This window comes from Trichoplusia ni, chromosome 12 (assembly GCF_003590095.1).
Source record: "Trichoplusia ni isolate ovarian cell line Hi5 chromosome 12, tn1, whole genome shotgun sequence".
NCBI lineage: Eukaryota > Metazoa > Arthropoda > Insecta > Lepidoptera > Noctuidae > Trichoplusia > Trichoplusia ni.
The window spans coordinates 11,265,985-11,283,706 of NC_039489.1; the positions used below are offsets into that span (position 1 = coordinate 11,265,985).

The 17,722-nt window shown below is 35.3% G+C and overlaps 1 protein-coding gene across 1 annotated transcript; it reads left to right on the plus strand.

Annotated features, from left to right (window-relative positions):
* Positions 1-4,517: 4,517 nt before the first annotated feature.
* Positions 4,518-15,053, plus strand: LOC113499603 (stAR-related lipid transfer protein 13-like). Its single transcript, XM_026880118.1, has 16 exons — positions 4,518-4,691; positions 5,098-5,465; positions 5,575-5,579; positions 5,888-6,059; positions 6,357-6,466; positions 6,700-6,867; positions 7,757-7,869; positions 8,129-8,381; positions 8,490-8,593; positions 8,912-9,039; positions 9,374-9,527; positions 10,071-10,165; positions 13,135-13,272; positions 13,535-13,675; positions 13,899-14,132; positions 14,526-15,053. The coding sequence occupies exons 1-16, from the start codon at positions 4,521-4,523 to the stop codon at positions 14,638-14,640; spliced, it is 2,469 nt and encodes an 822-aa protein (XP_026735919.1). The 5' UTR covers positions 4,518-4,520; the 3' UTR covers positions 14,641-15,053.
* Positions 15,054-17,722: the final 2,669 nt, after the last annotated feature.

The following is a 17,722-nucleotide window of genomic DNA, read 5'->3' on the forward strand; positions in this document are numbered from 1 at the left end:
TCTCAAAATCTTTAAAAAAATTAAGTATATGTTCTTTGTCGAATAATACTCTAATCTAACGGTCTCATGTCCGTTTTATTAGATTAATAGAGTTTTGAAAGGCTATAGAAAAGGCCTTTGCCCAGCCGTGGGACCATGAAAAGGCGTATAGAAAGTCCTACTTTAGTATTCAATTCAAGTTTTAGTTAGCAACTAAAAGGAATACCTAATTTCCCAAAGTTTTTGTGGTTCTTTATTCTCTCTCTTTTTTTATTACCTATACGGATACTTTTGCCTGATTGGATAGCGGTTTATACCTAGAAAACATTACGCTCTTTTCCCAAAGTCAGATATATGTATTGTGAATCTAATTATTAGCTTATACCACATTTAATTTCATTCAAATTGGCCAAGCCGTTTGAAACGGAAAGAGGTGAAGAACATACATATTCCCAAATATTCACTTTATAATTTTTTTCTAATAAACATAAAATAAATGACTACCTCACCAATAGATACTATCAACTCGATGTTTCATACAGTTTTCAAAGCCTAATTAGATATGTTCCGCAAATAAATGCATGAAACAACACTGAGAATGCTTGAAAACTAGTTAAATAAATTTTGCTGTATACAGTATTACGATTCATTGGATAATTATCTGGAACGGTGCTTATGAGAAATAGTAGGTTAATTATAAAGCTATTTTTTATTAACTTTATATATTTAATAAACAAATTTTTAATATTGATAGGTTATAGATGTTTATGATTTCTTAAGATACCTCAAAGACGAAATATCACTCAAATTATATAGCTAAGTAAATATGCAAATAGCCAAAAAAAACGAATTCATAACACATATCACACCAAATCAGTTTACAAACAGACAGACGACGCGTGAAACACTAGAGTATAATGACATAGTAACGCAAACACTACTAAATGGTTGGTCAAAGCAAATGTTGACGCGACGCGCGGGCAGCGCTCGATGCAATTCACATGTCTTAAAAGTGCCATTCACGATGGTGCTACTTGGTTTGATGTCAAACGACTTCAGTCAAATGGAGTGATACCGTAAGTGATTTTGTTGTAAATGTTTTCGATTTTTGGGATTGATCGAAGGTTTGTTTTGCTATGACTAATCTGTCAGTCAGGGTTAAGGAACATGATGGACCGTGATGGCTAGCGTAGAAATATTCCGCCGAACTTCTAATAAGATGGACTGCGACAAGCTGATAGCCTTCACTAGTTTGAGAGGCATCGTTAGAGGAAGAAGAATCTGTTAGCAATTGTCAATGAAAACATGTCGACTTCTTAGGGTGATAAAACTCACAATTCTATATTTTTACCATTCACGATGTTGCTACTTGGTTTGATGTCAAACGACTTCAGTTAAGTTTAGTGGTACCGAAAGTTAGAAAATAGAAATGGAATTCACTACGTGCCATTTTGAAGAACTTGGATTTAAGCTTTTGCGTCAAACTTTTGCATCACGCCGTCAATGCGGCTTGACCGTAAATACCCTCACTTTGTTTTATTTAAACTGGAGTGTACTCGGTACTCCAAGCTACTTTGTCATTGCAAATATGAGCTTGATATGTTTGTCTGTCTTTTTGTGCGTTTTTATCTCTTTGAACTAGGATGTTTGTAGTTTGTGATTTCGTTTATTTTGAGTTTGTATGCGAAATGAAAGTGAACTTTTGTTTATTTATTTATCTTCGTTTTAGTAATTTTATAATGGAATATTTTGCCTGATTGAGATTAGAATTTTCTGTAGTTTATTCCTATGAAAGTACTATTGAGAAAATTTATGATTATATATATAAATTTATGATATTATTTCTAATTAACTCTTATTCTTCAGAGTTTAACAGGTGTGATACCATTTGCCCTTTAAACTTATTCTTAGTATTCGAACCATATTGCGAAATCCAATATGAATGTATAATATTACCAAATTACAATGAAATATTAGCATCTACCCACACATTTTACAAGGGCGTATATAACTGAGCTTTAGACAATTCCACAGAGAAAAAAAGAAATCTTATTAAAGAGCATTCAAAAGCTTTCAATAGGATTTTTTTTATATCATTTAACTAATATTAGAAAGAACAGCTTTTGTAAAATAGCACCTTGACATGACATCACGAAAATGAAATAGAACAATAAAGTATTTAATATTTATTTTCAAAATTTTCCACTACAACCAAACAAGAAAGTAACTTTCTATCATACCATAACAAAATTTCAGACTACCCGAATCTTTTAAAAATGTCTCAGCTTTAAATAACGTCAATAAAAATGTTTACGTTCACGAAAACAACGTTTATAATAAAGTCAGTCAGTCCAATAGTCAGAAGTTGTTTCATCATGGTAAATCCTATACAGTGGGAGTTCGTGATCAGGCAGTGTAATAGCCCTAAATAACTAAAACTTATTTTCTTTGCGTCCGCTTTTCTTTGACGGATCACAAGTTCATAACAGTTTCTGTTCAGAAGAAATTTATGCAGCCTTTCCGATTATGAGATACTTAGAATTCTTGTTTTGTTCAATCACACTTTGTCTGGGTAAATACCTTATAGAAGAACATTCTACAATATTGGTTTCAATGTAAATATATCAGCTGTAAAAAACAGAACTGAATCTCACTTCTTATCATACCAGCTACATATTAACTTTTGCCTTAGATTTCACATGCTAAGACATAGGTTATTGCAGCGTAAACTAAGCTATGTTTTTTCTTAGAGTTCAACCCTCAAAATACAAAATGTTAAAGAAGGATGAACAGTTTAACCCTGAAAGTCAACGAAAAGGTTTTACTGCCTTATTTTCAGGTACTTACCTCTAAAACGTACCAGTATGACTATATCTATTCAAAATGTCATTCTTGTGAATGATAACCGGCAAGAATTTCTTTACGATATCTACTTAAAAGAAAGATGTTTTGTAAATATATTAGAATATTTCTTTTAAATTATTAAACAAGCAATAACACCGTCAAATAGCAAAATTACAAAAGCCAAACAGACTTACATCCCTATTTATAATATTAGTTAGGATTAACAAATGTATGTATGGTAAATGAGAATTTCGGGACTTCTAACTAATTGGCTGCCTTAGTCTTATTTATTAGAATCATAGCTTTGTGGTAACATTTAATTAAATTATAATTGCTATTCACAAAGGGTCCTTTACCACCTGTATTCTGTTCTGGTTATAATTACTTTACGATATAAATTACTCGATTCTGATATGAAATTAACTGCAAAGATTCCTAGAATAACAGCTTTTAATTTACTGTATGATTTAGGTACCGTAACTCAAAATCAATATAATATTTAAAGACCAAAGAGACACTATTTTCCTATTTAACTCTACATAGTAGTAATTAGTAATAAATTGTTATAAAAATCTTAACATTCTTGTTAACTTCAATATCCTATACAACGTTTACAAGTATGATATATTAAACAGTTTAAACTCCGACATGTGCTAAAGGAGAGCAATTAGTTCTTCAAGCGTACTTAACTCGGGCTGGGAAAAAGCTACGATGAAGAGTATTAACCAACTAGGTAATATTGCGATGATTAAACTCAATTGCTTAGTACATGTTTTACTTAACCACAAGTGGTACTAAGGGACTGAAAGGGGTTACGGTATAAGGTTACGCTACCGGTATAAAATAAGTGTACCTTAAAAAAATAAAAGTTAGGGTATACCGCTATTTAACCTTTATGCGATATCGGTACCGAAAAATATAGCGTTGACAGTTGCGGGACGTGGGCGAGGGGTGCGAGGCACCGAAAAGGGTGGTCAAGGCCAAGGCACGACCGTGCGCGCCGGCAACAATCCTGTTTTCTTCGTCTTTCCATCTTTTTCATACCTTTATTTAGTAACGGCTAAGTACTGCTAGCGAAATATACCTTTTTATATTGGCAGTGGCGTAGCGTGGGTGGGGCGGAGGGGCGGCCCGCCCCGGGCGGCAGCCCGCGGGGGCGGCAAAATGTCGCCGTTGAAGCGGGTTGAGATCTGATCTATGATTCATTCATTTCATTACACAGTATAATTTTCCATTTTTATATAAAATTTTGCGCACAAAGGATTTTTTTAAAATTTATTTTAAAAGAAAAATTGCTAAATTACTGGACAGAGCTCTTTATAAGGTTTGTTTGTTTACATACGAACGGCAACATCGCATCACGCCGCGCCGCCCGCCCGCCGCGCCGGCGAGGCAACGCGCGCGAACCGAGTTGATCTGAATCTGAAATCTTTTGTTTTACGAGTCGGCCCGTGTCGATGCCTCTCTTTCGCACTCATTGAATTAGTACTACGCATTCATTTGTAGGTACTTTGTTTGTTTTAGTGCATCGTGAAGTGCCATTACGCAATCACGCATTACTCGTATGTTTGTTTTGCGAGAGTTTTGGATACGGAACGAAAGTCGTTTTGATTGTGTTTCGATCTTTTAAATACTATTGAATCTTCTAAAACTAAACATTTAGATCTTTACCCAATCTTTGAATTAGTTTTTTGAAAATGAAAAGAGTCAAAGAAAGCGGTGCGGAATTCCGCAAAAAAAGGGCTAAGAAAGCAGCAGATGCGAAAAAGTCTCAAGGTGCATTACTGAAATATTTCAGTTCTAGTTCTGGTTCGAAAGCCACGTTAACGTCTTCGGTGGCATCCTGCAGCAGTGGAAGTGATTCCAGTGTAAGTAGATATATGATTCCTCCATCTAGAATCGTGTGTGGCCTAGAATTACTCCAGTTATTTTAGACATTTTATTGGCTGGGTCGCTCGCAATAAATTGCAAGGTTCTTTATCTAAAGTAAAAATCAAAATGTGTATGTATGTGCGTTTGTTTTTAGTTGTCAGCTCTATAGCCTAAGCCGCTAAACAAAATAAGATGAAATTTTGTATTGGAATGTTTTGTAAATGTCTAGGAATATTTTCTTTGTTTTTTGATCACTTGATTATTTATGGTAGGTAACATAATTTTTCATTTAGCCGCGCCGTCACCAAAACCACTTTTGTTTTGTGATAGTTAAAATACTTATTTGAAATTCTAACGTGTCTTCTAGCCAATATTCATGGGAATACATAACTTATTTTACAGGCACAAGAAGAAGACGTGCCTGGCGTCGCAGTTGGAAGTAGTTCTGGTCCCACCACAGAGCAGGGTCAAGACGAAGTCGACTCACCAGATGTGCCTCAAGCATCTAGTCATAAGCCTGCAGAAAAAGTGAATGTTGCCAAAGAAGACATAATTGAAATCGTGCCTTCTGCTCCTGCCGAAGTCAAAGATGTGAATCTCGACGATGTAGGTTGCTGGCCTTCTCCTATGACCGACGAAGTCAGAACGCTTCTAGTACGTCGCGGGTCTGACTCAGTACAGCACATCGATTCCAAATTTGCCGATGTTGTTCGCTCAGGGACTTCAACGAAAGGCGGTACCCGAAAACTAACCAAAGAGTGGTTCTACATGTATAATTATGACAGATACCACAAAATGTTACCAAATATCAAACAAAACCACTGACTCATTATTTCATTTAAACATTGCTTAACAATTGAAAACCTATCTGTTATTTAGGAATAGTATGCTTGGAAATTATTGATGAGAATCCAAAAACATTCTTATGCGTTATTAAGTTAAGGTCATGAACAGCGCTATCCGTTTCCGGAAGGTAGAAAACAAGGCTTTTGGGGCAACTAGGAAAAGGCAAAGGGAAATATCCACTGATCGGTGTCAGCTGCTTTGATTGATTGACAAATTGGAAGAATTACCCTCAGTAACAAAGTCTTTTCAAATAACAGATCAGAAGAGAGAAAAGAGACTACGAAATGAAAGAGACTTAATATAGGAAGATTCTAAAACATGTAACACCTATTTCAAAGTCCTTAAGTTCAAATTGTATACCTAACTTTTTTGCCTAGGTTTCGTGATCGAAGTCTGAAGAGAGATAAGTCTGCATCGAGGAGTTCGGAGCTGGACAGCAGCCCGAACTCCGCGGGATCCAGGTCTCATGATGGTGACCAGGACGATGATGACGATAGCCTCGACATGAAGAGCAAGAAGTAAGTAGATAAGATTATTGTTAGTGGAGTGACGGCTGACTGAAAAATTGATATTGATTTAAGTTAGCTTATTGTCTTTTGTGCTTATTGTTTGATTCTTATGATTTTTGTTCTACTTGATTTTAATGGATTTCCATGTTCAAATAATATTATTATTCATATAATATCTTATGGACAATATTTATATATTTATACAACACCTTTGGTGTACGAGAACGTAAAGCTGGCATATGCGTAACCAAAAAACATGAAAAATCTTTTTTTCCCTATAAATTTATTGTGTAATTTTTTCATCAGGAACAACATCCAGCGATGGTACTCATTTAGGACAAGCACGCTGAATGGAGGACCGAAAGCTAACAACACTTTGACACCAACGCCAAACCAAAAGGATCCTGATTCTTATTGTAAGTTCCCTACGTAACAATTGTATCAATACTCTATTCCGTTTCCTCCACTGTTAAGGATCTCCGGGGGAACAAAGTTGTTGGACTCAAATGTTACGTGTTCATTGGATTCATTAGAAAGAAGCCTGCTCTTCAACACTTTTATATTTCGGATACGTGAATTTGAAAATCCTGTGTCGATAAGTTGAGTTTGGTTGGTTGGATCTCCTCTTAAATTTACCTTTTCCCCCAAGTGTCGCGCCCCATGTCCTCACTGTCGTGTGGTCAGCTGCATATCCTGAGAAAGTTGGCTCTACTGCGTCTGACAGCCTGCATGGAGCGGTACTGCCCCTCCCACAAATCTGGCTGGAACTGGGAATTACCTAAACTTATCAGGAAGATCAAGACCCCTGATTATAAAGGTTAGTGCAACTTTTACTTATAAATATCCCTATTAGATACTCTAGGAACCTCTATTCCGAAGTGACTTAATGATGTACTAAATTGGACTGTTTAAGAAACGCCTGATTAAATATTGTGAGACAAATCATAGCGACGAAACTTGTAAAATTCAAGTACATCCTTACTTCAGCTTTTGCAGCAAAGATTGTTTGAATTTGAAGGTTGTTTGTTATTCTAGTCAGGGAAAAAAGTAACGGGAAGTCAAAACCCGCATACGAGCAATATGTGGCTATTTGCTTTACCCGATAAGCAGAAAGAAACCTATCACCATGACAATGAAAATATTTTACGGCAAAAAGATTTTCCCGATCCAAAAGTTATTGGAAACCGAATAAAAATGGGTCCAAACGTAACAATAAGACATTTAAAAGTCGTAAATATTGGAAACCTTTATTATCCTCGCTCAGGGCTGCTACTCATTCAATTAAACTGAAAAATACTCTCTATTTCAAAGGCAGTAAGGTTTCTTCTTAATTGTTAAATGGCGATATCCTTTAGGGCTTTTCTTTGATTCAATAAACATCACAGATCGAGCTATCATCAATGTAATAAAATTTATATAACCCTATTTATCTTTTGACCATTTTCAGCTAATAAACGAAATAATAAAGTAGACAATATGGAATTGTGTTTTTGCTGAGGGGCGTTCTATGTACCCTCATTTACCGAAGGTTTACTAAACTTCAGTATGATTCATCGTATGTATGTATGTATGTACATTTGTACTTACAGTATGTATAGACTTACTACGTGGTGCTACAATTCTCTTGCATACAGCAAAACTATAAAAGAAAAAGTATCACAACCTCCTTACTGCGATACCTTAAAACTATTATTTATCTTTTTCAGATAAAACAGTTTTCGGCGTTCCTCTCACAGTGTCCTTACAAAGGACGGGGCATGCGCTCCCGAAGCCCATACAATGTGCTCTAAACTGGCTGAAGAATAATGCGTTGGATCAGGTAAAAAGAATGAAACATGTTTAAACAGATTTATTTTATACTTTTAATAAATAGTAGGACAAGCATTTGTGTGATCCACGAATGCGTCTCCTGAGTCTAGGTCTCTTTGTGCACGAGACTTGAATATTTGTGAAATCCCAGGTGACACAAGGATTAAATTACATTCAACCATAGAATATATTTGTACTTAAAAACCCGGCCCCAAGTCGATCATCAAACAAGCGTAGAATAACCAAATTCATTCAAAATTCCTCTCCAGATGGGAATCTTCAGGAAAGCCGGTGTGAAATCCAGGATAGCAAAACTCAGGACGACTGTAGAAGCGGCTGGAGCCTCAAACGCGTCCTTCGCCATCGAGAACCTGAACACGATTGAACCAAACCAGTCGAGCCTGAACTTCGACGGTGCGCAGGCGCATGACGTAGCTGATATGGTGAAGCAGTACTTCAGGGAGCTGCCCGATGCGTTACTCACTAATAAGCTCAGTGAGACGTTTATTGCTATATTTCAACGTAAGTTTGTTTTAATTAATTACAAATATATGGTTAGGGATAACTTATACATACATTTGGAAACCCTGGCACAAAGAAAATATTTCAATACTCATTACTGGTTTGTAGATGTCCCTGAACCACTAAGGCCTGATGCAGTGCAGTGCGCGTTGTTATTGCTGCCAGAAGAACATTTAGAAGCTCTGCATTCTCTTCTCATATTTTTGGGAGAGGTAAGTTTTCCATTTGACAGTTTAAAAGTAATTGAAAATCTTAGAATGCTATTGTTAGTTTTTTTTAATTGATTTTTTTTTCAGTTAGGGACCTGTGGTTAGATTTGGAAAATCTTGTGCCTTACAGTGGAACACCATAAGTTTTGAAAAAGAAACCCTAAATTCTTTTCCGACCCAATGCCAAGAATTAACGAACTTCGATCACTACTCTTCAGTTTTCTATATGGATTTTCCAAGCTTTGAGAAAGTCCTTACAATCTTACAAACATAATTTACAATTGAGATGATGTCTAATCCACTTTTGTTTATAATTTATAGGTAGCAGAACATTCGGCTGTGAACCAAATGACGGCGTCTAACCTGGCTGTCTGCCTAGCACCCACACTGCTCAGGCTACACCACGCCCCGCCCCAGACAGGAAGCACGAAGGAAGGAAACTCGAATAGGTAAGAAATGTTTTATGTTACCTGAAAATATAAAGTGGTGAATGAAAAAGAATCGATTTTCCTTAAAGATAAACTTACTGTTATTGAAATACATATTCTTCACAGCGGCGTGCGGTCAAGTGTGGGTCAAATAGTAAAAAAGTGTCAAATATCAAGTTCATGACCGTACTAAACGCTGCTTAACCTCAGATTTCTCTGAGTGATCTGTGAAAGTGTTAACTTCACGGTTCATGAGTGCAGCCGGATGACGAGCGGACAAACGGCTAGATTGACTAAAATGTATTTGAAAATGAAATCTATAAGTTCTGGAATTTCCACAATGTTCCATTTCCAGAATGGTAATCGAGAGTGTAGCAGACCAGCGTCAGATCAGTGAGAGTCGGGCCGCGCACGCGTGCCTGCTGCTCCTCATCCAGAAGCACGAGCAACTGTTCCTAGCGCCAGCCGACATGCTGGCCAGGTGCAAATTCAACTACTTCGAGGAAAGCGTCCGGTAAGACTATAGTTTTTTACTTGCACTTTGTAATTATCTTTTCTCCTTCAACCAGGGCACTACTAAATTAATAAAGGTTAGCTAATTTATCTCGGGCCAATTGGCCATTTGGCGGGCCAAAAATATTACAAATATCGAAGCATGGCAGCGCACAGGCCTCTTGGATTTCTGAGGTTATGAGATGATAAGGTCAATAAGCAGAAAACAATGTTTCGATTAAAGAAATGTTGAGTTATTCATTTTTCCCAAAGACAGCAACAGCCGACATGAAAAGTAATATGAGTAATTTTAATAGATAAGCACGTGCTTACTCAATTAACCCACGTCACTCTCACGTTGAGAGAAAGGAAATCCTAAGTCTTGATATCCTTAAGGAATATCCTGTTAAATAACATGACAAATCCTGAATAGCATTACGTAGCTAACAATAAGGATAATTAACTTCTGACGAAGAATATGAATTGTAGAAGTATTATCCGATGTTAACACAAAATTCCATTTTCAGAATGGAATAAAATGTCAAATTATTATATTCCAGGTGGCATTAGAAGAATTGGGTGCTGACTTCAACCAAGACTGGAAAGGTTTCCAGCAAGCCTGCATAAAAGCCTTACTCAAAGAAGCCAAAGAAAAGTGAGTTTTATTCTGAATATAATAGAACCCATAATCCAAAATAAAGTAATGTTGAAGACTAAGTAGATTTTCTGACCATATGTTCCTTCAAAATCTGTATAAACTTGTAAACTTATCTCTTATAGTCTAACTTTTTTCATGCTTTTTTAGAGTCTGTGGCCGTTCAGGAAAGAGGTGAGACATCGGTGTTAGAGCGTATTGCACCTTACCATCGATATATACATCTGTTCTTTATTGATGTGACGTATCAACAATGTAAACTCTAAAAACTGCCGTAGTCATTACTGGAATCAAAATATCTCGGTATATGTTAGGATCCTTTTTTAAATGTTCTCCGTGGCACTTCGCAACTGGGCCTTATTCAGTTGCTGGTGTCTGGTAATCAGTTATCCCACGCACACATCTTCTTGTCCTTTGTTTGTCCTTTCATTTGCCAATTAAGGAAATTGAAAAAAAAACACCCGTTTTATTTTCGTTGCTGTTTTGGAGACAGTCAGTGGTTTCTAAGAGACACAGATTAAGGGCTGGATATTTCGTGTGCGTTATCATCGTCGATCCTGGTTTTGGCGAGTGTGACGAGCCACAATGATAGGCATGTGTGGAGAGCTTATCCAAAAAATACTCTCTTATAACTTCAAAAATCTTCATGTATAGGTACTTAAAAAAAACTCTATTAAGCTCTTAACGCTTGAACAAAACCAATACAGTTATCAAACGCAAATAAAGATAGATAATGTTTCAACATAATGACTATTATTGTTTTCATAATATTATGAAACCAATTTAAATGCTCAATTTCACCTTTACACAATAATCACCGCGTGATTTATAGAAATTCTAAAACATTTTTGAGATGTCAACAGTTATTACAATCATTGTGTTTAGGAACAAAGATATGGACGAATCTTCCCATGTGCTGGCTTGGTATGACATCTATTGAAAAATATGCATTGTTTTTTTTGTACGGAAGTAACTTACTCGTGTATTATACACGGATCTATATTTTTACAGGGGTTCCGTAACCAAAGAGTAACAACTCAACTCGCTGTCTATCTCTCTACCCGTCCGTCTGTAGTCATCATCATCATCTTAGCTTCTTCCTTCTTCAGTCTAACTGGGCGTAGCTAAGTACCAGTGATTTACATTTATCTACTGCCTATCTGACTGCCTCAAACTAGTGATCTAGGCAAAACGATACCCCTTAGTCAAGCCAGACTGGATATCAGACAATCTAGCTTGTAACCAGTTGTAGTGACTGTCTATGCCTGTGTAAATGATAGTTTGTCTACCTCCAGGCTATATCTCATAAGCAGTCATTGCTAGACAGTTTATATTTTGCACAGATACAACCAATATATCAAAATAAATAACAAAAATTTAGATAAGTCTTGGTTGCTACGGTCACATACGTGACAGATGACAAATTTTATTTGTGCGGAACCCTCATTGCCGTGTGTCTGACACTTACTTGATCAGTTCCATTACGTAATAGGGAAATAATGAAGATATAACGGTGTGAATTTCCTTAAGAATGTGTAAACATGACATGTGCTCAACACTGTTTATTTTAGGAGCTGTTTACCTATTTCAATGACGTAAGCTTTACACATGTAAATCGATTTCTATGCCATCATTTTGAACCGACTTAAAAGGGGAGCGAAATTTGGTTGACGTGTTTACCAAAAATGTCTTAATTCGTAAGGGATTTTCACACTAGTGTTTCTTTAGCGTAGTTGTTCAATGGGGGAATGCAACGCACAGACATGAGACTACACAACTTAATATCCTTCGTGTTGTCGAGTTCCTTTTCTTTGCAAAGTTACCTTGCCGTGGCACTAGAACAGCATTCAATTGACTGCACAGAAAACGCCACTAAAGCTATAGTACACACTGACCGAATTGTCTAGTTCTTAATGTAAAGAGTTCTAGTTCTATCTATAAATAATTATTTATAATTTTTCGTGTCTATGTATCTACTTCACTTATTCAGATCGTTCGTTCACTGATCCTTGTTATAGTTTTTGGGCAAACTTACATATTTTCCACTTCCAAAAAAAATTATCCAAGATAGTTTCTTGCAATTCAGATTATAAGTAAGTTCTCTGCGTGGACCTCCAGACGTACTTACGTATTAACCAAGATTGACGTGGTGAGTGATGACATAGGCCCCTAATAAAATTATGTCATGGGAAAAGTGTTAAGTTAAATGTTTCATGTAGCTTTTTATCCTCAGACGTCACTAAATTATTGTATAAAAAATATTACTCATGAGTCAGGTAAATGCTAACTCGTTGTGTGTTTGTCGTCAAAAAATGAACTCATTCGCATTTGCTTGTCATCTATTTTTGAAATAATTCAGTCAAGTTTTGATCATTTAAAGAACAAAATTTAAATTACTTGGTACTACTTAGATTTCAAACGTTTTTTCTCCGTGTCAAAATTTCTCAGGTACAAATTAAAAATACTTCTAAGGAATAAGGAGTCAGACAATTGTTGATACTCTGAGATTTATCCAATAAAGAACAGATGTAATTATATTCAAAATTCTACCTAAAACACTGAACTTCACATCACGTCATCCGTAGTCCTATCATGGCCACTTAGGTGTTTATCTGTAGTATTTTTATTCTGGATGTTGCTTGGTTTTGTCTAATCTAGGTGGACTAGTTCTAGAAAATGTTTTTCAGCTTCAAATAATTATTAAAACGACTAAAGACGTCAAGCATAATAATCAATGAGACTGATTAATTAATTAAACTTTTAAATACGTTTTTTTTATAATGTATGAAAGACCACATGAAATGCAAACTTTTTAAGTATTGTTACAGAATAATACAAATAACAATTATTAGGGTTTTTCGCATTTTCTCTGTTTAATAGATGATGCGCATGCCACAGTGTTTCGTTAGTGATTTTTAATATTCCAATTGTCTAGAGAATGGAATTTAATCCAGATTCTGACATTCCAGAACTCGTGGGTGGATGTCGGTGTCAGGGGCAGCTCCCCATGTGGAACTGTGCTGCAAGAAGGTTGGTGATGGGCATCCACTGAGGCTGTGGAGAGCCACCACTGATGTGGAGGCGCCGCCGCAGGAGGTTATGCAAAGGTAATTATTCCATTCTTGGAAAACTCTAGCTTTCCAAAAAAGACATTTAACTCGAAAAGAGGCTTTATGTTTGAAGTGTCTGTCTGTGGCATAATACGTGAATTAGTTTGAGTGTTCATTGACGTGTTCGATAAAAATCATTCGCGATATTTTAAAGTTATGATGGATGAAAGTTTTCACCGCTGTGGGTTCTAAAATTTGAATTTTATCTTGATAAGCTTTATTTTTTTGGCTGTATTTAAATAATACTTCTTTATCCCAGGATACTCCGTGAGCGACACATATGGGACGATTCGCTAGTGAAGTGGCGTGTCGCTGAGAAACTTGGCACGAATGCGGAAGTGTTCCAATATATCACTGCATCCAGCATCAATCTGCCGTCAAGGGATTACTGTGTTTTACGGTAAATATTAGTAACTTTATTACTTTTAAAAAATAACTACCGTCCTAAAATTCCACCCGTTTCTACAGATACCTACGTGTCAAAAATTTAAAACTCCGTTAGTTTAGTTCTCTCCTCAAAACATTTATTTGCCGACAATTTTTCTTCAAACTACTTCAACAAATAATCAACTGTCTTCTTTAATTCCTCTCCATCCTTTAATCAACTGTACCTCTACTCCCAGGTCGTGGCAGCAAGGCGGCGGTGGTGGCGGTGGGGGCGGCTGGTGTGCTGTGGCCGAGACGTCAGTGGCGCACAGCGCGGGCGCGGCGAGCGCGGCGGGAGGCGCGGCCGGGGGCGCGGGCGCCGCCCCGGCCGCGGCCAGCGCGCGCGGCGTGGTGCTGGCCTCGCGGTACCTGGCGCAGCCCGCCGGCAAGGGCCGCAGCCGCCTCGTGCATCTCGCCAGGGTTGATACCATGTAAGATGTCGTACCTTATATTTTTTTATTACGAAATATTGTTGTGAGGTGTTGAGTAGTGTAATCCATAATTACGGATGCGGGCTTGATCACCGCTTGAAATTAAACTTTGACTTTGATAATGTCAATAAATGTTTGCTAGCTATTCTGAACCAGATACTCAATCATTATAAAAAAAACCATCATAAATAAATAATTGTAATCAAACTTAATGCACATTAAGGCACACCTAGGCACAAAATAATCTGTGATTTTAGGCAACTATATGATTTTGTACAGGGACGTACTAAATTACAAAACTCGTATTGCTAGTAATTACGTGTTTTCGTAATATCACGTTTATAGGAATCGTTCTACTACTAACAAATGTTTGACCTTTTTTATTGTTTCCAGGGGAAGAACACCAGAGTGGTACAACAAATGCTACGGCCACATTTGTGCCCTATATTTAGCCAGAATCCGGGCTTCGTTCAAGCACAACACAGAAGGGCCGGAATCGAATGTATGATCCAAGCATTCCACTTAAGTTGGTACCATATTGGCACTGGCTTAAGTTGGCGTTGGTCGCCAATGTATATAGTCTAGACTAAGTTGGAATTGGACAATGGAATCTGGAAAGTCAGAATGGGTAGGCGCCAGCCAAACATTTGTTCAATATTGGTGTTTGATTAAATATTCTCCAAACAGTTATATTATTATAGTTGACAATTATTGGATATTAAAATATAGTATCAAAAGCAATAGCATATCTAAATATTTATTATAATAAAATGTCTGTTTAAAGGTAGTGAAAATGACAATTTGACTCTCATAAATAGAGATTTAAACATACAATTTAACGGCTTTGTTGCCTTTAATTACTCATTTCTTAGACTATAAACAAATATATAATAAATATTCAGAATTATATATTTATATGTAGATATATTTATGTATAGATATTTGACCAAAATATGTAAAATTCAATTTTGAACTGATCTGAATGTTCATTTATATATAAAACAATATCAAATAAAATTTATCATAATAATTTCACAATTATCATTGAAATTTATTGCATAATAATATAATAACTTATTAGGTTTTAAAAATGTTTTCTACCTACCTCTACGATACAATATTTTATCCTAGACCCTTATCCCAGAATGGGACCTACCAAAAAGCCTGATTTATTTGAAAATTTAGTTAGATATTAAAACCTAGTTAGTTTTACCCTGTGGTGCATTGTAAATATAAAAAAACTTAATATCAAAATTACATGTATAGTTATCGAATAATATAATTATTAAATGAAGAAATCTCGTGAATAATAATTGAATATAAATATATTCTGTTACCCATACCTATGTAAAGTTATCGTTACATATCACTAGTCATATTATATAAATAAAAATAATAATCAAATATAAAAAAACACATTTTAACCGTACCTGTCCTGTGTTCAGGAAAATAGTATTAAATTAATATAAGATACATTAATTATATTATTCACATATTCAATAATATAATGATATTATGTAATGATGATAATCAGAATGGAAAGTGAATGTTTTACTGAATAATGTTGATGTATGTGTTTTGTAAAAAGTCTGATTGTAAATAGTTGCATTATTAGCTTTGATAGAAAATGACCATCACAATTTTTATGTAATAAGCATAATATTAATTGTTATTGTGTGAAGTGTTTCAAACATTCATACCAAAATCTCATTCTAGAATTAATCGTTGCATCCTTCGATTGGATGAAATTCTTATTCTATTTATTAAACTTTTAACATAAGGTAAAATATATTCAAATACTCTGAACGTTTTAAACCATTACTTAACTGTGACGTCATTTAGTATTTGTGTAATAAACATGAATAATATTAAGACGTAAGAGAGGGTTTACCCTTGATACACGTAAACCCCTCATTCAATACAAACCACATAGCGAAATGTATGAAACACTTCATGCAATTGAAACAACAATTTTCCTAAAAAGGGAAAATCAATTTGAAGCCAAATATCGTAAATTGAAGATATTAAATCGCATGTAAAATAAATTAATGATATTTTAATTATATTATTAATCTGTAATCTCAATATTATAATGTTGTTAGTTACCTATGATTTCACAAATTGTTGGTGCAGTTATCGTATTAAATATATGGGTTTCATGTCAGTTCTGGGTGAGGTATTTGACTGGTGGGCAGCTAAGAGTTAGGTAGTGTGTTATGTAGGTTTAATGGAGACGTGTTATATTTGTACCCTGTTTGGAAACTTGGTGTGTTAAAATAATGTTTAAATAAATTTAAACCTCATCGAGAATTGATGTTGAACTCAATTGAAGTTTCGTCATTCAAGTCAATGAGATTCTCCATTCTTGTCATGCGAAATTTCGGTGTACTAGATTATTGCAACTACATATATAAGCATCACATTATGAAATTATTGTAAATAAGGGCCAGTTACATAATAGTCTCATTAGTACCAATTCCAAAAATAAAATATATTTAAAATACAGTTATCAATTTGGTGTTCCAGATTTCAAAATTGGAATTGCAATATTTTTCCATTCTGGAATTCCATTTGTAGAGAAATTAGCTATGTATTGGAAATTGAATCTATTTTATGAAATTACATTCTTAATTTCCAGTTTTAAAATAAATTAAATTTTGACATTTAGGTAGAGAAATAATTCCGCCATTCCATTTATTGTTACAAAATGAAGCCAAATAATGATATATTTAACCATTGACCGTTTTTCTGTATTTCACAGTATTTTAACTGTAGGAACCATATAGAGCACAAACGGTGGTATTTATAAATAATTATTGTGAAATAAATAAATAATTTATGTTCCAACAATTAACTGAAATGTAACCGTTTAATACTCCATGTCTGTAATGTGTAAAAAATATAAACTAATTCATTGTGATTTATTCTTTATGAAAATATATGGACCATTGTATTGAATGATTATGAAGTTTTATTATGAAACACCATTATAGCAATAATATACCTACTTAGATACGCATGTTATGGGAATTACCTCAGATTACTCTAGAAAACCCCTGAAACATGATCAAATAGGTAGGTATATTAACAGAGTTGAAGAGTTTTGTGAATACGTAGGCACCTATGAGCACGAAAGTAGGTATTACTAATGGTTACTTAGGAAACTGCGCACCTACCTATGTATTTTGGGGCGCTGTGGAGCACTTGTTCCTCCACACCTTCAGGAACAAAAATGGGACAGCCACTTTGTCTCATATTGGCAGTGATCAGCATTCAGCTAACTGCAAAAGCATAACCTTTCTCTAGCGTAATGTCTTATGTCAGCTTAGCCATAGAAATGTAATCAAAATTGGTCTTGCGAACACACTACACAAACTTTTGCATTATAATAGATAGAGTCATATAGTGTTTAATATAGTCTATTCTGTGTTTTCTGTTGTTAATACAATTTCCAAAATTGTTTTAGGTAGTAGATCCTGACATTATCCCCTGCTACAAGATCATAAACTCGCAAAAAATACTGAATTTTAATAAAAACAGATTAGGTACCTACTCAGCTCTTTGCTTATCACTGTGATCTTGGGGCAAGT

Bases quoted from the DNA above. Each gene is read 5' to 3' on its own strand.
- LOC113499603 (XM_026880118.1), top strand. From the start codon at position 4,521: ATGAAAAGAGTCAAAGAAAGCGGTGCGGAATTCCGCAAAAAAAGGGCT. The intron at 9,528-10,070 runs GTCCGGTAAGAC...ATTATATTCCAG, and splicing joins TCAACTACTTCGAGGAAAGC to GTGGCATTAGAAGAATTGGG. The intron at 10,166-13,134 runs GTGAGTTTTATT...CTGACATTCCAG, and splicing joins CTCAAAGAAGCCAAAGAAAA to AACTCGTGGGTGGATGTCGG.